The 22,927-nt window shown below is 36.0% G+C and overlaps 1 protein-coding gene across 1 annotated transcript in view; it reads right to left on the minus strand.

The window, feature by feature from the left end:
- The window catches only part of LOC139958354 (uncharacterized), a 45,876-nt gene that overhangs the window by 10,402 nt on the left and 12,547 nt on the right, over positions 1 to 22,927 (minus strand). The window contains exon 3 of the mRNA XM_071955363.1: positions 6,695 to 6,804. Within this exon, the coding sequence (XP_071811464.1) occupies positions 6,695 to 6,804 (110 nt within the window). The remainder of the gene's footprint in view (positions 1 to 6,694; positions 6,805 to 22,927) is intronic.

The raw sequence follows: 22,927 nt of genomic DNA on the forward strand, positions 1-22,927 counted from the left end.
ATTGTAATTAACTTCAGCGTGAAAGAGAAATCGCACTTTCTCACGACCAGTTTCAAGCACAATACCAGGTAGAGACTAGATGTAAGCCACAACACACAGACAAATCATTCTATCAACTATCCCATCCAGTTTCACATCTCAGTTTCTAAGAGACAATCAGGGGTTGGGTGTATTACCCAGTAGAGCCTGGAGGAATAACATTCTCGCTCACAATTCTTCGCTTTATGAAAAAAAATGATTATTTGAAAAGGGAAAGAAAAGTGCACTACTGAGTAAAATCCCCCCCCCCCCCCACAAAATGTCACTATAGGATCGAGAGAGCAGTCTGTGCTCAGATCAAAAGTGGATTTGTTACAGCTGGTTAATGCATTGAACTTCTGTGACAGTATGCCAAGGTTATGCCAAGGAAATATCAGGAGAGTTATTCCATCCTACACATAGAATTCCTTGTTCACATTTGAGAAGGTAAAGGAGGATATGAAGAGCTCGATGACCCCGGATACGTCCACATAAATGAGAACAGGTGGTCTTAGGTTCAACGACGGACGAAATAGTATTATACTGGAGAGTGAATAGGTTGTGTGATGATTGTTTACAATCAGGTAGGCATAATATATAATAGTAGAGTGTGCCCCTTCACGACCCTCGCCAATGTTTATGTGGATGTAGAACCAATAATTTCCAAAGGGTCCTAAAAGGTTTCTAAATCATTGAGAGGTAGGCCAACCCCCAGGGAGCAATTATGTTACTTAAATTGCTGCCCAGTTAAGTCTTCATTTTGCATGTGATTAAAGCATGATACAAAAATGAGAATATACACACAAACCTTTACCTCATATTTTACAAGGGCACAATTTCACTCACTAGAGCCTGGGCGGTTATATTCCCTGTGATCTTTGCCCTCCCCTTCCCCCCTCCCCACCGGCCCACTCATCAGGCCTGTAATACCAACTTGTAAGCACATATATACTCAACAATGTAACAGTAGTGTACATGTAGAATACTTAAAGGTTTACGGACACCTACGAACAACATCGTCCTAATCACTCTAATAGATATTAGAAATCATGAAAAATAGTTACAACTCCCATCAAAAAGTCTGACTTAGTTGTGCCATAAAATCAAGACAACTTCACTGAATTTCATTGTCCTTCCAAACTACCGTCTAAAATTTGTCTTTTCTGAGCAAAGTAGTTGAAAAGGCGGTTTCTTCATGTATCAAGTGGAGTCACGTGACCAATTCATGCCATTGTTGATAATCAAGTCATTTACTTATGTATGAAGTCACGCACTCTAGCCATTAAACTTTTATCACTCTTCATTTTTGTTGTTTATTTCTACTGAGTGCAAGGTAGCACTATCATTTATTTTATTTTTTGTAATTTATCTAAATATTATACTATATACACAAATAAATTAATAAAGGTACAAGGTGGGTGGGTGGGTGGGTATGTGGCAGGAATTTGCAAACTTCAAAGCAGCCTAGAATTATGAATACAATTTGGCAGTGAAGGAATAAATTACATTTTCTTGCATCACAAGCCATCGTATAGTCACTAATATTCCACGGATTACTACAGAGACAAGCTTTAGGAAGTGATGCATGCTGGGTGTAGTCTGGAGTCAAACAAAAACAACTTTTTCTCACAGTCCAGATATACCAATCGTACAACAACACATACCCTGGATATATATGAAGGACGGACAGAGGCATCCTATTGTTACAGTCATACTTGACTGACAAACAAGTGTATCGTGACTATATGTCTCACAAAGTGGAAATTTTTGAGATGTTATCAAGATTTAACTAGAAGCAGCACAATTACTAGATGTTCAAACAACTGTCAACGTTTTACGTTTTACAAGGGGAATTCTACTTTCTTTGTTCTCGTGCAGCTGCTGTTGCACTGGTACAACAAGCCCGACCCAATCCGAGACAGAGTGTTCGGTGAAACGATGAAACTTTTGAAATTCAAATGGAACTAATTTAATAAACAATATGAAAAGAGCTCTAATCATTTTACGTTCGAAGAAAAGTCATAACTTTGATCAACTATAATAAATCTGAAAATAAGAAATTAATACTCAGTATGTTTGGTAAAATTGGGGAATGTTGACAACCAAATTTAACACCAAACAGTGATTCATTTAAAGAGATTTGAATTCCCCCTCGTATGGCTTTGCAGTCTGCATGCATGAATGGACATGTATACTGAAAATCATGCCCAATGTACCGGTAGCATATATATAATTCATGTAGTGCATCTAGTATGCATCTCTGACACACTGAAGATTAACACATTTCATAGAATGAGTCAGTCAACATTAAACTTTACTTAAAATAAATACCCAAAAAACTAGGACACATGAAAGCTATATCTTATTCTAGTTATACTACTCATGCCTCAATTGCTTTATCAAGGCAGGTGCGGCTCTTACATTTTAAAGAGGTTCTGCTCTATTTCGTCAAGTATTCATGTGACAGTCTAATGAAAAAATCTGATTATTAGCGGAAGGATTTATAGCAGCTGTTTGGAGTCAATTTTGATCAAGTCTGTGGGTGCTTTGTGGATACTAAGCTTACAAAAAGAGCGGTTTATTAACTTGACTAGTCAAGTTTGTAAAAGGGACGAAGTAAAAGTCGAAAATTAAGTCAAACTTTTCCAAATTCTGATTAGCGGAAAGTTATTTAAAGCAGTTGTTGGAGTCATTTTTTATCAAGTCTGTGGGGTGCTTTGTCGATACTACACTCACATAAGATAAGAAGAGCTGTTTATTAACTTGACTAGTCAAGTTTGAAAAAGGGACAAAGCAAAAGTCAAAATATTAAGTTGAACTTTTGCAAATTCTGATTAGCGAAAAGAGTTATTTAAAGCAGTTGTTTGGAGTCAAGTTTGATGAAGTCTGTGGGTGCTTTGTCGATACTAAGCTCACATAAGAAGAGCAGTTGATTAGTTTGATTAGTCGAATTTGAAAAAGGGACAAAGTCAAAGTCGAAGAAAAATTAAGTTGATGTTTATATTGATGTCACAATTTGACATAGCGTATTACATGTGGTAAATACTGCATATGGAAGAGTGTATGGGCAATGCAATTTTTAGAATCAAATAAAATCCATTACTCAAATGTTTTTTACCATATTGGAGAATCTAGAAAGTTGCTTTTTAGATTCAACAATTTAATCCATATTAATTTAATTAATACTTAGCTTAGGTTTGGTAAGATTGTAACCCACATATGTAATAGGCTTCATCAAATTGAATGCAGTAAAAATGTTGTAAGAAAATTAGTTAGTGTTTGCCAATTTCAGAAGAGAAACAGTTTTGACCTATACAGCTCAAAAAGATTTAGATATGTGTGTGATAAGTGTCTGTGAGTACATATGTCAGTCTGTCAAGATGTATGTCTGTGTAGTTAGCTCATACGCTATCTCAGTTTATCTCTGGATCTTGTCCATAATTTAGGGCAGAGCTGTGATCACATTTTCCTTTTGTTTTGGGATTATTACATGATTACTAAAATGAATACAAATGATAAAAACTTTAGGGGCAGAATTATTTTGAGTAAAAATTGAGATAAAAATATTGAGTTTAAAAAATTGAGTAAAACACACTATTATATTATTTTGAGATAAACAGCTGAGGCTCATCAGTTAAACTGCACTACTGAGTCTAAAGATGTGCAGACTATTAGGTCACTATAACTCTGATGCAAACACAAAGCTCAATATAAGGAAATGGATTTTATGGCTTCACATAACATGTTTACAATGGCATCCTAACTTTGTCAAGGACAAATTGGTATGTAATATCATCCAAACGTGATCTGTTATCGATATGAAGTTAAAAATAGGACATGTTTTGGTCGAGTTACTAAAATTTATAAAACAAAGTAAATTGACACAAACACCTAGGCCTGCACTGAGGAGCTGACTTCGTCATCAATTACACCTCATAGGAGCAATTTCCTGAGATTAAGTGACGTTCCTTGAAGCTGAATATCTCGAAAACCAGAATAGAGCTATGGAAACACATAATTTGCCTTTAAAGTAAACCTCATATGAGCAATTTCCAGAGATTTAACAACGTTCCTTCAAGCTGAATATATCTCAAAAACCAGAATACAGATATACTACAAACTCTTAAGTTGCCTTCAAATTACACCTAAAAAGGAGCAATTTCCAGAGCTTCAGCGAAGTTCTTTAAAGCTGAATATCTCGAAAACCAGAATACGTACAGCTATGGAAACAATTAACTTGCCTTCAAATTGTTTTCCTTGGGTCTCTATTTATATCAAATGTAAAAACCAGACCTAAAAGCCACCCCTTTGATTTTGCAGAAATACAATACAGAGCGATGAACTCATAGTAGTCAATACCAATACAGCATCATAATGATCAGATTGATACATAGTACTTAAACTACACAATCCCTGGCCGGTTTACTAACCTATCTTGGTGTTACATCCGTGTTCGATATGTGACAAAGATGCCTGCCCTGGTTATTTAGTGGTTTTCCTGCCCAGAGTATATGATCCTAATAGATGCAAGACTTAATCCCCTAAATCGAACAAAACACTTGTGTCGGATTTAGCCACTTCCTGTGTCAGGTGAACGTTGGGTCACGGTTATCGGATGCACTTCCTATTCAGTCAACATGTGTTCATTTGGACATTCACCTGTGGATGCCTCATCTGCTCTGAAGTGACCAGGTGGCATGATATTACGCCAGTTTTTATACCAAAATCTTGTGTGTTTACAGTATTTTTTCATACCAATCTACATGTCTGTCACTATATAAAACATTATTTAGCGATGATTTCAGAGAATAATTTAGCATTTCAAATTTTGTGTAGCAGTTTTGAACGTTCTGAACTCCCCGTCCCCTACAAAATGCTGCACAACTTTTCATCAGTATAGCCATTTGCGCCTGTGGACAGAGCTTCTAGATAACAGCTGTGAGCATTTCGTGGCATATATTTGGCATCAAGTTTAATGCCAAAAGTCTTGTGTATTTACTCAAACTACACAGTCACTACACGAAACATCACATAGCGAATGGTGTTAAGTTCATAATTCCGCTTGGAATAATAAAATGTCACATTGGATTGTTAATCAAATAATGTATCAAAAGTCTATTAACCATATCTTCACTTCTCAGTTGACAAGTGAAGGTATGTAAGTATTTACAGTTAGCTTTTAATATGGGATTTAAGATTTAACAGATTCTATCTGGCAACAAGCATTAAAGGTCATTCGTGCTCACACTGGAGCTGCCCTCATTCTGAGTCCACCTAAATATTTCTCTAATTTTGCTGCCCCCCTTCCCCTTCCCCCTCCCCCTCTTCCAAATTTCTGGTACATCCATACATATCATATTGCTAGATGGTGATCGACCTTGCTAGAAGATATTCAGGGTTATCTTTTGAATGACGTCAACGCTTCTTTCTGCTATGGACTCAGAAAATACTAATTATTACACACGAATAATAAAGAGTCTTGGAAATATTGCAAATCACCTGAGATTTCAGTTAATACCCAGATCAGCTTAGCAACGTGCCTCTGAGCTTTGACAACCTCCGTTTGGTTAATTCGTACTATATTTAAGCCCTGATATACCTGGTTGAATATTTGACCTACTTGGAAGTGTGCAGTTTGCCACGGATTCAAATGCAATTCAGTTCGAAGTGTGAATAAAAAGCAAATTTGGGACAGATATGAAAAGATTAAGAATTATAGCCCTGGGAAAAACATGGCATGAATCAAAAGAACTGCTATAACATCAAAGAAATCAGATGAGCAATATATTTTTGCAAATTTCTATTGGGATTCCTTGAAGCTGGAAATTTAAAGTAATATAACCCCAATGTATAGTGAGCAATTATATCAAATTCACTTTGGAGCAAATTTGATTCCACATACATTGTGCAAAGATCGAGTAGGCACAGTTTCAGGGAAAACGGGACTATATCGTGGGTGTGATATTTTGACCATGGGTGACCAAATTGTTGGCCTAATTTTCCCAATTTAATCCTGAGGGGGCAATATTGGGTAATTAACATAATTAGCTCTAGTATACAGAACATGAAGCCGAATACTAATTCAGTTGAATTTTTAACAAGATCCAGATTTTTTAAGACAACATTTACTGTTTTTATCTCCGGGCTACATTTTGGCAATTGAAAGGACCATGGTTTACATGATGTTCAACATGAAATTGGTTTTAATCCTCTGCATGCTTACATCAGATCCACGGCCTCAGGATAACTGAGCAGGAAGTTTAGGTTCCTTTACTCGAAGAATAGTAGAGAAACCATAAGCCATGTGATGTGCAGTACTGCAATACTATAACCCCTACTACTATTGTGACATAATGATGTGTGTAGCAAACAACATTTGGAAGTTCACGACTGCTACCGGGTCAACCCCAAGCTGCAGGGTCTGGTCCTCCCTCGATTCCGAGCTATGGCAAGGTTCAAATTGTGATGTCTGATCCACATTTTAAATTACCCATTTAACACCGAACGTAGGGGTCAACACCCCGCTCAGCATTCTAAGGTAAACTGGGGGGGGGGGTCTCCTTTGCAGACAATGTTATCTTTACATATCTCGTACATGTTATTTTCATTGGAAACATCTTGAGCAAAATACCTGTGAATTCCAAGAAAGGGATATAGATGACGAATATAGTCTTACCTTGCAGACTGCATTGAAGAGAGATTCTGGTGTCATTATGTCAAAACAGATTACCACGGCGTTTGTTCCTTTGTAAGATAACGGCCTCATCAGGGCATACTCCGACTTGCCTGAAATAAAAAAAGAACGATATTATTCTAATGGGTGTGTGTACAAAGCAAATGTTTTGAATTTACAATATACCAATATATATAACCTCAGAAACCAAACATAATATTACTTTCCACCGGGGGGAGGGGGGGCGGGGGAGCTAGTCAAGCTCCCAAGTTTAAGACACACGAGAAAAGTGTCATACAAAGTTTTTAATGCCACGAAAAATTTAGTTTGGTTTAAAAATCATAAAAATGTAAGAAAACTAAATGAAGATCCAATTTGCATATATATATATTATCACTAAATCATAATATATTATATCACATTGAAACTAGGAGATGTGAAGTTGTCAATGTTGTCATCCGTTGGTTATAGTTATGGTTATACCGAATACAATGGCAAGTTTTGCATATTCATGAATTTTTGAAACAAAATAAACTCTCCTCGAGCTTCTCATGCTCTCCTAATTGACACACTCTCGAGTCTAAAGACCATAGCAACCAGAGTTTTTAAATGCCAGAGTCTTCTTTTGAAGGCTGATTCATTGCCAGTAATTTTCTTCTGATACTAGCCGAGTCATTGACTCAAATCATACAATAATTAAAATAATAATAATCGCTTAAGGGACCACAAATGTGGGAGAAACCCGCAAGGGCTTATGGATTGCAACTAACACGTCGGGTGGCTTCCAATTCAACATTTTCACTCAAATTTGGAATCTTTTCAATTTTAGATAGTCATTTCAGATGGGAAAACCGTAGATTGCTCTTGGATGAAAAAACACACCTAACTATGACCCCGACCGCGTATCGAACCCGGAACCTCCCGATTGCCAAGCCTCATTGCTTAAATGTCACTGCCTTTATATCCACTTGGCAACAGCACGGTTAATATAACACCGATCATATGGTATTACAATCTCCACGATGGAAACCTGTTCAAGTCATTTCACTTTTGAAATTGAGAGACTTGAGTCATGCATCAGTACAACACAGCCTACAGCTAATATATCTTCTTTTTTTTGGGCACCTTTTTCAGAAAAGTAAAATAAACCATCGTCCTGAAACGCAATTAGGGTTTCAAAACCCACCTCTCCCATCATCCCTTTTGCTCTTTGCTCTTATACACACCAAACTAACTGACACTAATTTATGCGCATCTATGATGATTATTCTCACCAAAGCTTTTTGTCTCACAATTTACCTAACCCATATTCACTTCCGCTCTCACTATCCCCATCTAAAATAAAAACATTTGAGTAAAAAAAAAACATACATGCAAAGTCTTCGATGAAAATCTCACAAACTTGCTTTAAGAGTATGATAAGCCCAAGGCACAAAGAGAGGGGGGGGGGGAAATTATCATATTCTATTTCTCTCTGCTTCCTAGCACCAACAGAAAATCATTTCAATGTGTGGGATGAAAAACCCATTTAAGCAAATTAAATTTACGCACCAAACTATAGATCAGTCTACCAAAGTACTGTCATTGAGTATGTTTCCCCCCCCCCCCCTCGCTCGTAGTCTGCTAGCTTGGAAACAAATTTTCAAGGTTTCACACCTTCTCACAATTTGCCTTCTCAATTACAATCTATAGAGACTGGTAATAAACCCCACTGTGTAAATCAATGTTTACTTGTTTATTTCGCAAATGCAAAATCACGCTAATAGCCCTTTCTCCAGAGACACAAATAACTCATGCAGAATTCTCTCTCTCATTCTGTTTTTAGATTCACTACTCTCTGCCAAGAGTACTCATTCCAATTGCCTGCAAATTAATTAAATTCGTCCGAAGGCTCGATACTTCGTGTCGGCCAACTTCGAGTTATTCATTATTCTGCCTAAGATGATGGACTTTTGATGTAATGGACTGAGTGGAGTGTGTTTTTCAAACAGCTGGTGACGTGAAAAATGCTTATTTTTACAGACTTTAGCTTGAAGCACAGAGATCTTGATGACGTTGAAGCCGAAGCTACAGACTAAGACAGTATTGCACTTCGGTACAATATTTTATTCAAAGTAACTTTTGAAATAACGTGGCGGAATTTTACGACAGAAAGCAAGATTTTCAGTCAAGGAATTCAAACGGTTGAAAGTATTAGTCACAATACAGACAATCTTGCAAGTTATTTGTCATTTAAAAAAAATTAATCCAAACTTTCATTTATTTCATCACAAACATGCAGGTTTTAGTATTCAAAGTGCTTAGTGTGCTTCTAATCTCTGTGAACAAGCCATACACTTGTCTAAAGAGAAGGAAAGGTTTGCAAGTGAGATGCTGATCCTCTTACTGGGTCCATTAAATTATCTGCTTGTGGGACTTTGGCCCATCAGCTGGTTTCAATCTATTAGCTTTATAGTGAATAAGGTTATCTTCCAAAATCCCTAACAGAGAAGTATACAAAATGTTGTTTTGGGCCAGTTTTTTTTTTTTTTCGTGTCACAAACGTTTCAGACATTCAAAGGTAAAATTTTATTTCTTAATATTTCTACGGTCGCATGAAGACATATTAAGTAAAATGGAAACAAATGATGGTGTGCAACATAGTATATTTTTTCATCAGCGGTTGTAAAAATAAATGAGGTGCTGTGTGTCAACAGAAATGACACCCGGAATCCTCTTGCAACCTGTTATTATAACAATAAACTTAAATAAACTTAGGAGTGTTAGCTCAGTGGTTAACGCCGGTGCCTTACAATCATAAGGTCCCGAATTTGAGTCACTCCAAGATTAATATGTCGTCCAGTTACAGAGTTGTAGACAATTGACAATTCATAATCATGGACGTTAAAATATGAATCTAAGAGACTGACTTGGGTCAGCTTGCAGCTTTGATAAGCCAATGATGGCTTCTTCGTGAGTTCCTGCTTGCAGGAGGATCTAAAATACATACATACATATGCAGGTGACAAGATGGGGATATTAATTCATGCACAGTGCTTGCTTGGGTAGGCCTAAAAGACCTCAATGTGCGGAAGACATTAACATACTGGAAGAGCTGATCCGTCGACAGAAAGTGAAACTGTATTTATGTTAAGATTACACGAAAGAATGCACATCGGTATTATTCTTCCTGATCCTAATTGAAGAATCACTTACCAGTTAGGTTATGGATGAAAGCTGTACAAGGAAATGCTGATAAAATGAGTTCAAATATGACACCAGGAATTCTAAAACTTTCATGATATATATTAACTCCAATTAACTGAAATTATTAATAATAAAACCCTGACCCAAGTTTGTTTAGTATTGAACACTTGCTGACCCTACACTATGTACAGTGTATAGTCCTGTCTTTGGCATGTTCTTAACTTCTGAAGTTATCGATAAATCCTCCATGTTAGCAGGTCTATCTGTGGTTTGCTTTATAATACTGTCCATAATGTATATCAGTGGTACTCTGATCAACTTTTAGGCCCAGGACCTTCAATGACCATCGCCACACAGCCCTCCAGTTGCCCACCCGACACCCCATTAAATTAACCGATCTCCACTGCAGAGCCTGCAAAGCTGCATATGTATTTTCATACCGTATGTCTCCATTTTTTCATATATTAATCAAGCGATGAGGCAATTCCTTCAAATAAGTTTCAAAGCTGCTAGATGGGGCTCTTTCTTGATTAGAAGACAACCTTTCCTCTTTAACAAACATGAACAAGGCAACTCCTCGTGACAAACATACTGGTTCAGGATCACTAAGATCTCCATTGCGACATTTTAGAAGTGTAAAAAAAAAAAACTTCCATGGACCAAACTTGTCAATCTACAGAATGAATTAGTATTTCTCTTCTGTTGATAGAGTACATCATACTTACAAACAAACAAAAACAAACAAAATTGCCAGGCAAATGAAATTTTTCCTTTGCAAACTACAGGGACATAACAAAGATTTTACAGAATATGCATAATTAATGAAGCTGTAAAACAAAAACAAAAACAAAAAAAGTTGCCATTCTACCGAATAAATTATCACTGGTCACCTAAGATTAGTATCAAAGTTCAAATATTCACTGACTTGGTTCTGCCAACAATCAATAAGAATAAAAAAAATAATAATAACATAAAAAAAATTGATATTTAGTGAAATAAATATAACATACAAATTTGCAATACTGGTTGCCATGAAAAGTTTGGGTATGACTTAGCATGATGGCAGGAGCTCGAGATTTCTGTTAAGATACCAAACTGGAATTGCGTAATCACAGCTTACTTATAGTCAAGTTTGGTATAAATATAATGCAAGTTACACACATTAAATTGTTTAATGAATGTGTGTGAAACGATAAGAGTCAGAATCTCCACAAATTACATTTGAAAAATGCAGCCACTTTTAAAGCAGCTAAAATCTGGGACTATAAGTCAAATGAAATTTAGACTCATGACAGATGATCATCGTGAGATATGTGATATTTAAACTATTTGCCGAATATGACCATAAAAAACATCTGTCTGTCACATTTACAGTATATACAAAGTACACACTGTATCCATACCTTCTTTGGTGACAATTAAACATCTCTTATCTGATGCCATTTCTCAAAGATAAAAACATTTTTGTGAAATGACTGTTTGATTATTTCTAGTTCACTGAATCCATGATGGGACTCATGGAATTATTTATCTTGTGCTTCTCAGATCTCAAGGGGTGTATCACCCAACTATCCCCAAAGGATATGGCAAAATGACATCCCTGAGGCTGTTATTACTCAATTTTGTTGACTCTCTGCTCAGCAGACAATAAAATTAAGTTTATTTTATGATTTGGTGATACAACCTCGAGAATGATAAGGCTAATACAAGCTATTCTGACACATAGATATTTTCATCGTGCTATTTAGCCGTACGCAGAGAGGGATTTGCTATGCAAATTGAGAAAATTATTACACAGGTAGCAAAGATGTGTTGCAGTTTTTTATTACAACCAGAACCATATTATGCTTATATAGAGAAAATGTTATGCTTATATAGAGAAAATGTCAGATCTTCTGAAACTGCTACAAAAAATTTTAGACGATAAATTACCCCTGCTTAAATATTGCCAGTAACTGTAGATATGAACCTTAAAGGTATGTTGCATTGGCCCCAAATATGCTAGATATTCAAATATGGTCACCTTTGGTCAAAATTTTAAAACTGTTTTCATAACAAACTTCTAGGAAGTTTTCCTAACTGGGACATTCAGTCATCATCTTGTGTTTTCCTAAACATGTCTGAGAACAATTTGGAGAGTAAAGACTTCCAGGAAAGTTCCTTTTGAAAACTTCTAGCAATTATAGCGTGCTAAAATTTGGGGCCTATACTGCCTACCTTTAAAAGAATAAATTTCCCCCTGGTAAAATATTGCCAGTAACTGTAGATATATGGACCTTAACACACTAAGTTAATTGGCACGTAACTGCCGACCTACGCAATGAAATGTCATCAGTATTGCCCCCAAATATGCTAGAATGGTCAAGTAATGGTCACTGATGAACAGATTTCAACTGTTGCCACCTTCATAGGATATTGCCTCGCTGATTTATTAAAACGTCTCTTTGAAAACTCCTCGTTGTCATGGAAAGAATTTAGAGAATCAAAACCGTCTGGAAAGCAATTTTTGCCACTTTTGGTTCCTTTTATTTATTATTTAAATAAAAGTTGGGCAGAAACTGATGTTCTCTATATATATATATACGGTTAGTTTATAGACATCCCAGTTAAATTAAGCAACAGGGAGATTCCAACGAAGTTCTTTGTCATTCCTACAAATTCATATTTTATATCTGTTCCTTGAGGCAGCGATTAACTGTCCACAGCTGTTTGTAACCAGACCCAGTGATTAAGACAAGAAGAATTCTGCCATCCTTAGTGAGGCATAAATATAAACACCGGTGGGAGTTTATGTCAGCATCCTAATGTTATCTCTATCATCTTAGAACAGCTTTACCTGACCAGTTTGCTTTGATGAGCAAGGCTTGTCTTTTTTCTCATCATACACCCAATTTGTTTTGAGTTTTGTGATAAAACTACTTAAATGCATATCAATCATAAAGTCTCAATTGTTATGACTGTCTGGGATATTGAAAGATGACCCAAGTACCTTGACAACCAGTTTTTCTAGGAATCTTAGCACATTTAAACACTAGGAGCCTTTCAATGCCAGTATCTTACACATCTAACATATATTCAGACACATTTAATATCAAAATTCCTTGCTTTTGATCTCTTGTTACAAGTCTAGCGCATTTCAATACCTCTATGTCTCTTAAAATATGAATCACACAGACATCTGGAAGTTACAAAATCAGACAAAATGCCCAAAAATATTCACAACAAGGATAAAACCTTCCAAAGCTACTGTCAAATTCTCTCTTTATAAGCCTCTTCTATGTCTCTGCCTCATCTTGTAATCGTGCAGAGTGTATTAAATTCCTCTATTAATAACAAAAAAAAAATTCCCGGGACAATGACATTATGGAATTACTAATACCAGCTGTTCTTTAGAATATAAATGACAGGGTCAAAAAATAGTTAATCTTCACCCTCTTGGACGCCAGAAATTTGGAACAAAAAAATTATTCACACACTATATGCAGCTGTCATTGTGTTATAATAATTCAAGGAATATTGAACATGGTTTTGGGTCTTTGGATGTAGAAAATCTTCGACATTATCAAGCATACAAGGAGGGACTGGAAGGCTGCAATTCTGATCAATAATGTAGCTTGATTTAATTAATTAATTGTCAAAATACAAAATTTTGATGAGTCATTGCCTAGATGTTTTTTTCTCCATTTGTTGGATGTCTCAAATTTTATGGACAAAAGGAGAATTTTTTTTGTTGTGCTTTTAGCCAAGATTTCATCTTCCTGGATTTGTGTCTTAAAGGGGCATGTGGAGTATGTAGAAATCGTAAAAAATCAAAGAAATATGTATAGAAATCAAAGAGCTGACTAAGTTACTTGAACAACAGTCCTTATAGAGATAATGAAAGAATTGCAACAACAATTAATGTTTTTTTTACATATTGTTTTGTGGTAGTTTATTACAACAATGGCATGGGGATCTCTAGCCCACATTAAATCAACAGAGGATCTCATTTTCAAGCTGAAATCTCTGATATCACTGAAAATTCCTTTGAGGAATCTCTGACGGACACTTCTGGGCCAAGTACCTGAACATTACCTAATTCATACTGTGACAATTTATTCAAAATATCATAAGGTTTCACCTATAGCTCATTTTAGCAACGAAATGTAGCCTACCGTTCATTTAAAAACTTTATACGCATCAGGTCATTAACCAATCAGAGAGCTGCTTTGAGGTAATTTCAATGACATCTGCTAACCTGAGCTGAAGCTTTGAGTATCAGTAAACTTGTAACCAAGTCTCCAAATTGGTACATTCTTGACTTTTACCTGCGATTCTTCTTGTAATTATTGATGAGACGAAGTCTCTTTAAACATATTCCAGCGTGCTCACACAGAATGAGATATGTTTGGTCGCTATACAAAATCTTTGGAGGTATGTGTGATCAGGATAGATCACACACGTTAGGACCCAGAGCCATATCTAAGGCACTGTTAGGACCGATGTGATAGCGCCCTCTGTGGAAACACACGCATAAAGTCCCCCATTACGATGCATGCTTTGGCTGAACTGTTATAATTTGTACAATGAACATGTATTCTGCAGTTAATTGCTGCTCTAGCAAGCCTGAGTGATGGTGTTGCAGACATCAACAGTAGTATGCAGTATTTTGTTTCTATGGAGATGTGTTGTCGAGTATGATATTCAATGCAATCAACCACACTAATGGAATGTCAGATGTGCGAGAGACAAACATTAGTTGTAATGCGTAATACTCCTGCCAAGTACAATGTGTGTACTGCTTTAATTTTGATGCTCACTCACGCCTCCAGTTTCCTTTTTTTAATTCACATTTCCGTAATTATTATGACCAAACAGCAACAGTTTGCTTCACGATTCTTGCCTGAAATCAATCTCCTTAAAATAGGGATAGAACAAAACTTGTGTAATTTATGTAAATTAGCACAAAACAGCCAAAGCTGGTGGCAGTCCTTCCAATATTCCAGTTTCAAAAAAGCACGATGCTAATTTACATAAATTTGTAAGCTGCCCAATGGCAGTAGGTATAGATTTCACGACCATTTGGAGAGCTCTGGATACGAGGCTCGATAATTTACAAATATCTTGCGATCTCATGTAACACACAGATGGAGAACGAAAAATAAAAATTCAAGCCAACATCTGCAGAGTATTTCAGGGTTTCCAATTCTTGAATTTCACCATTTTATGATGATGGCAAATTTAGCTGGGAGCCTGCAAATCTTACGGAGGGCATATAAAGTTATTAGCCAGGTTTATGACGAAAGAAAAGAAAGGCTTGGGTTTATATAGGCTCTCAGCTTGCAGCGCTTTTGCAGCTTTCAACATTCTAATTAAATGTGGAGCTTGAGGCACAGGCAGGAAGAAAGAAACAAACAATGTCAAAAATAAGTTTCTAGCTCTCTTTAGAAAAGAGTTAAAAGAATTAAAATGGTAGAATCTGCATGCTAACTTGATTTCCTCAATTTTTGAGTTTTAATGCATTGCATTCCAGCCTCTATAAGCTTTCTGAAGGAAGAAACCTAAGCTTTTTGAATTGTGAAGTTACTTATGTGGAGATTTTATCAGCTACTGTGTTCATATAGCCCAAGAATCACAACTTTAGCAAGGCACTTTAGGATGGATAATTTCTCATTCCTTTTGGTTCTCATTGTTTGTGAAAATGAAATGTTAACACTACATAACTATCTAGTTATCTGTCTGTCTAGTTACTTATCTATCTGCCTAAATATTTAGTTATATACAGTAACTGTCTAGGTGTCTGTCTAAACTGTCTGTCTAACTGTCTGTCTAGCTATTTAACTGTGTGTAGAGCTATCTAATTGTCTGTGTAGCTTACCTAACTACCTGACTGTCTGTCTAGCTATCTATGTAGCTACCTAACTATCTAGCTAAACTATCTAATTATCTAATTGTCTGTGTATAGCTACCTAACTATTCAAGGCAAATATTTAGACTTGGCAAAAAGTAGGGGTCTATTGCCCTTCCCCCCTCCACCCCTGTCTCTGTAGTGTATAGACTGTTACAAGAAATTAAGAACTTGTATACTGGTGCTTAGAGCCTTGCACTTGTACATTATACTATAAATTTATCCCAATGAGTCTACTACTTCTTATACTACTTCATGTTGAATGATATATGCTCACTGAATTCATATGCCACTACCAGTGTGATAAGAAGCAATGGAAAAAGATGTAAAACCTGTCTAAATTCATTAGAACATTTTAACATCTATGTAATCATCTGTGATTCACTGCTTAATTATATGTACTAGTACCTTGCACTAAAAATGGACTTGAATCAATAGTTATATGGAAGCATATATTCACACTTCATATAAAATGAAGGTTGACAAATATGTAGCCATGGCAACCAGCCTCATTTGTATTAATATACTCCACTTTTATGAATGGGCCTGCATGCATCACAGATTTTGAGTGTTTGCCATATACAGTAAATATATACCTCATGAAAGCATATATATATATATACTATGAAAATGAATTAGTAGCACTTTTGATATGCCTTGTGAAAGAATCTTGATGCTCAGTTTACAGCTCAAAATGTTTAGTTTCTGTCGAAATCACATTTGAAAAGAGAATAGGCACATAAGGAAAGTTGATGAGGGAGGTGGTGAGAGGGGGAAGAGGTAGAAGTGATAATGTAAATGAGAATATATTATCCTTCTATGACCCCTGACCATAGGGCTATAATTCCCTACCCCCCTTCCCCAAAAGCCCCTCTTTTCAGGCCTGAAATCCACATAGGTGTAAACCTAAGATTTTCCTCAGAAAACCTAGAGATTGGGTGTCCAAAATCTGGAGATTTTACAAAGTCGAATTAATAGTCTATTAACTCCCTGTAAATTTGCTTTAAGATACTTTGCTTCACTGGGTTTACGATTTTGTCGACTGAGTGAGATTCACAAACCTCTGAAGAATTCTGAACTGTAATCAAATTCCTCAAACACCTAACAGCTATTACATTTTTCAATGTGAAACATCTAATTAATACATAGTTACCCTAATTACATTTGACATCTTTCCCTCCCTTCATGTTTAAATAGTTTTGCGTTTTTTCCTGCTCTTTTCACACCAATGTTCTATCATACGTCCGCCACACTTCATTAAATCTAGGTTAAATCCATTCCACCAGCAGTCTTTACGTATGTACGTACGTCACCCCTTCCGGAATCGCTCCATTTCTTTCATATTTCAAACGCGCATGAGCCCGATCTGTTTTGCTAATTAATAGATCCATCTCACAAACAGATCTTCTGTAAAGTTTATTACGACGGCGTCGTCTACTACGTCAGAATCCTGCCACCGATACCAAAATATGAGTCACTATTAAATACTCTCTACACACAGTAAATCAATGACATCCATCGCACATCTATTTGCCTCCTCTCTACCGGCATTTTCTGGAATTGCGATCTCCGCTCTTCCATAGCCTCAAGAAGAATCGATTGCACTTGGAAAGCTGGGAGTTCAACGGATATCATGAGAGTCTTGGGAACGCTCGCTGGTTGCTTTCTCCGATTACTGTCGTGACTAATCAGCAAACAGCAAAATGAAGAGCAAAATGTGCGACCATGGATGGTGTCAGCTGATAATGGACCAAAATGGACAATTCCTCCTGAAGGCATTAATCCGGAGGAAACGGAAATCGTGTCCAGAAAAGAAATCCTTATTTGACTTTGGAATGCAAAGACAAACCTCTTGAAATCTCAAAGGCTTAAGGGCAGCCTATACTTATTAATGTACTAGAGGAAACGCCATGTCTAACATGCATAGCTCAAGCATTTGCAGTCTAAATATAGAATTCAAGTCCAGAACTGGGGCCATGGAAATATTTATATGTACATCTAAATCACTCCCAAGTACGTGGGCTTAAAGGGGACACAAATCCATGTTATCTTTGGTTTCATACGACAGAAATATTTGTGAAGAGCAACTCTCCAAAATAGCTAAAGAAAAATCTTGTTCCATTTTGGAGATATCGTAGTTTAAAAGACACGTCTGAGAGGTGTCGTTTTGTAAATCTGTGATGTCATAGTGCCACTGTAGAATCTGAAACCTCTATTCTCTCTTTGGTTTGACACTGAAACCAATGACATCATTAGGTCATGTTAAGAGGTTCAATATTTTAGATTCAGCATTTGCTAAACCCATCTCCATTACAGAAATTACACATTGTAATAAATAAATTTATTATATCTCTCATTTAAATTCTCTAAGTTTGGAATGGGGGAAAATATATCAAATTGTTATAACCATACTGGAGAAAAAGATGTCATTTGTATGTCCTATACCCAACCAGGGTGGACATAAATAGCACAGCTTGGCTAAAGGGATGTGGCTTAATAAGGTCATGCACTGGATACATGCATATTCAGTGCCCATGCAAACAGGTATTAGTTTGCTTACGATTGAAGAACTCTAAATATCATCTTTGATTCTCGACATAAATATCAGCTTTCATATAACATGTTTTTAAGATTAAATATATTTCTAGTTGATGTAGCTATTATATATTAGTTTGTACATAGGACAGATGTCAGATATCAGATCACCTTTTATTTTTTAAATTTCTTTATATGGATATGATCTTATTTACATTCAAAGTTACGAAAGATGATTATCAGGAAAGCAGACATGAGACATGTTAATGTGCAAAACTTATCCTTTTATCATTTTGTTATGCAAAGTTAACAACTTTTGTTACCTTTCAAGTTAAAATGTTTTCTGGCAACTCATAGTACAGCTTCACCAAACCAAAATAATCTAATAATCAACAAATTTAGCGACAAATTTTAAACAGCTAGAAGATTATTCCGTGGCCGAATGGATAAAGGCAGTGGCATTTGCAGCAATGACGCCATAGCAATCGGGAGGTTCTTGGTTGGATACCCCGCCGGGTCAGAGTAAGGTGGGTTTTTCATCCAAGAGCAATCTACGGTTTTCCCATCTGAAATGACTTTCTAATTTGAAAAAATTCCAAATTTGACTTAAAATATTGAATTAGAAGCCACCGACGTGTAAGTTATAATCCATAAACCCTTGCAGGTTTTTATTCCCACATTTGTGGTCACTCAAGCATCATAAAAATAACTGTTAATAATTTTTATCATTATTACATTATTAGTGGAATTCAATTTTTCATTAAAAAAATAATTTTCAATTAATCAGTCAAAATTTATACTAAATTAGCAAGTTTTCTCATTTATTTATGCTGTCTGTTGTTCAATGTTTGGTGCAGTAAATGAAAACAAAAAATAATTGCTACTGTTTAAAACCATAAGCAAGGCAATTTATAAGCAAATTTAGAGCACACTTCATTGCTCATTTATCACTTGAAAAAGTTCTCTCCCGCTCCCACTGGGAAGTAACAAAATCCTTCAAACTTTTCACCAGATCCAATTTGGGACTACTTAAAAACAGAAGCTGTTGGCAAACTCAACTCCGATCAATATTTGTTCTAGAACTCCATACTAAATTGGCTTTCCAAGGGTGACAGAAATTGGGGACTTGAAGATATTGACATTGCAATGTCTCTTGTATGTTAAAGACTATTTAGTTAATCCTGGTCTGTCTGTCCAAATAGCCGACTAGCAAATTTTCGAGTTCATGTCAGGTCACAAAGAGATAAATCTTTCTCGTCTGTTTAATACCAAGAATCTGAAGTTGACTCCCTTGGATAAAGACCTGAGCTTCTGTAGTCTTAAAAGTCATCAAATATTGTCTAGAATTTTCATCTCTCTAAAATTACTTAAAGTATGTTACGATCAAAGTAATTAGTTTTGCTGAGCTTCCCAAAAATCTGGATTATTATTTTATAAGAAACACGTCTTTTAATGAGATTTTTCTGAAAGCTAGTCCGTCCTAGACCTTTTGGATACGACCTCAATATATTGCCTCCAAAATTCAGCTGAATGCTAAAACTGATGAAAGTTATCAATCACATAACTTGTTTCCAACCTTTCAAATTATCACAATGAACTTGTGTTTTAATTAGGCAAGTGAATGGTTACATGCGGACAAATGCTTTGTGAGTGAAAAAATGTTTTGAAATTGTTGTAGTTTGAACATTAGTTAGTTGCCTTTCTAGCATATTTGTGGACATAATTCTGGCAACGTTTTTATTTAGATTAAATGAACAGATTATTTAGTTTAAATGACAGATCCTGCCAAATTAAATTGATTAAAAAGAAGAATAAAATTTAAGTATGCCTCTAGCAGGTTGCTACCAACCCCCCTACATGGGAAATCAACTTCAGCCACCCCAGGGCCATATATCCCGTCCTTTTAAAAGTCTGATATCCATAAAAACTTGGCAATAACTACGCCCATATAATGGGGAAATGTACCTGGAATGTGCGGTATACGTGCATGTGGTAGTTTGAAAGTTTCTATCATGAGAGATAGTTGTCCAACTGACTTAATTTTAATATCTTCATGATTCTGCATATATCATAATGGTATTTCTAGATGATAGCGATAAATGCTACTTTAATTAACAGTGCTTTAGTTATTGTTATGACAAAGAGTATAAGGAACTTGGCTGCTATGGCAACAACATAATAAACAAAGGTATCACTATGCGACGACTAGCTCTAATTTCTCATGTTCAAATACCAACTGAACATGGACAACGATATTCATGAAAATGATCAACACCAATCAATCTACCGCTGTGCTATTAATTAATGTAGTCTCTGGTTTACATTAGAATTACTAAAATGGATCCTTCAGTTTATGGGGTGGAATTGATAGGGCTACTCTGTAAGTACTAACAGCTTAGCACAGGTGCAAACTGCATGATGGCTGGTGAGGTTATAAATTCAAGTATCTTGAAAACATGAAATATATCACAGTGACCTACAGGTGAACTGGGATCTTTGCAGGTTTTAACAGTGAATTGTTCTAGTTGTTCAGAAGTAGATGACCTGCATGTAGTACATATAGCCTATGTTACTAAGTGCAGGTGCATGCATGTTAAGTGCAGGTACCACCACAGGTGCAGGATATATGGCTGGTCAGATGATAGCCTCTAAGTATGAAACCATAGCGACCGACAGGTCGACCTTAATGTACTGTAGGCTGAGTTAAAAACAGGTGTAAATTCACAGATGCAGGTACTGTATGTGACTATTGGTGAGGTCAACTCAATGTACTGTAGGCTGAGTTAAATGCAGGTGAAAAAACAGATGCAGGTCATATATCTGACGGTTGGTGGAAGTATGAAAATAATGACAATGACATGGTAAACCTAGATTAGTTGGATTAACCAGTTAATCCTTTTTAGCTATAAATTTAGAACTTGTATATGTACTGTATGCTAAAGTTCAGTGCAGTTGCACAATGGTGGGGATTGCAAATTAAAGTAAAAAAACATGATGCAAGCAGTGAATAGACCTGTGTTTGTTGTACATATGTAGAACAGTTTGGTAATTTGTGAAGTATAATCTACTGTGCCATGGCCTCTCTCTACCATGAGCAAAATTTGCACTTTCCCTGACACACTGTACTGATACAGTTATTTATTATTTACCGCATTCCTCTTGATAAAATTGCAAAACTAAAAGCGACTACATCAATTGATACAGGAGGTGATATATATCCGATAAAGATATCAGCAGTATATTGTTTGACGATAAAGCGACAAATTTTGCTACTTTTGTTTCAACAGGACGTAAACAAGAATTGTTGACTAAACATGGACGGCATCTTTGACAACTTTTACTTTAACTTTAGGCTTCAGGGGTGGGTGGAGGGGGGGGAGGTGTGGGAGGCGGGGGTGAATTTGTAATCACCAAATACTGTTGAAGGTCATAAATTATTTCACCAACTTTCCAGATTTCTTTGAACAACTATTCCCACCGCTACAGAAATATGTCGCACCTGGCTGTTTGGTCTCGGATTCAGTTGCTGTTTCGCTATCCTGTTTATCCCGACAAAAATATTGTAACTTTTTCATCATTCATTTAATATTGAGCAGCTATGAGGTACATGGCAGGTTTCATTTATTCATGATGGGTTCATTCTCGGAATACAAACACCCTACAGCATTTTTACAGCAAACATTGCCAAAAATAATGGAAAAATTCAATTTGAAAATCAAGGATACACACATACATCATGAAGTTTTCAAAATGAGCCTAGAGACAAACTACAGGGAAAAAACAATAAAATGGCATCAAACGTAATCTGGTACACCCCCCCCCTCATTGGGTAAGTTAAGGAAATAGATATAAACTTGCAACGTTATCAAATATGGATTATAGCCTCGGCCTGACACAAATAAGTCTTTATAACTCTATTTCTGCCTCAAGGCAAATAGGGTGGGGAGGGGAGGAGGTGAATTTTTTAATCATACCAAAAAATTGGATGAAAAATTTTATGATAACAAAACAAATAGTACATGAGACATCTGTGACTGATATTCACAGGATACCATAGATGATTTTGAAGGTTTAAAGTACGTGCTGGTTGAAGTGTCCTGTACTTGAACTTTCTGTGGTAGGCTAACTCTATATTGCAATTGAGAGGCCTTGAAAATATCCTGTGTGAATGTGTGAATTACCTTTATCAAATGAATTCTGGAAACCACATGGAATCGGTCTTTATTAGTACGTCATTTTACTTTGTTTGTTATTTTGCTTATTTTGTGCAGAACACTCAATAGTTGATCCAAAATGCGAAAAGATGATTTGAAGTAAATTTTGCAATTTTTCCTACTGCAAACAGAATTCATGGTAAAAAGTCAAATTGGTATGAAGAGGTGTTATCTCCTAGTGCTGCTCACACAATGTTGCACTAATTATAATTTGAACAGTTATTGATAATGACATCAAATTGCAAAATCAAAAATTTTTTCAATAATTTTATTTCCACCCATTTTGAAATAAACCTTCCAGTCAAGTTGATGAATTAAATTCTTATTTGTAAGCAGATTTCAATATTGAATATAATATTTACAATTGATCAAGAACTAGAATCAGTGTGGGAGGCATGCATGGCCAATATGTTA

This window comes from Apostichopus japonicus, chromosome 18 (assembly GCF_037975245.1).
Source record: "Apostichopus japonicus isolate 1M-3 chromosome 18, ASM3797524v1, whole genome shotgun sequence".
In the NCBI taxonomy this organism is placed as follows: domain Eukaryota; kingdom Metazoa; phylum Echinodermata; class Holothuroidea; order Aspidochirotida; family Stichopodidae; genus Apostichopus; species Apostichopus japonicus.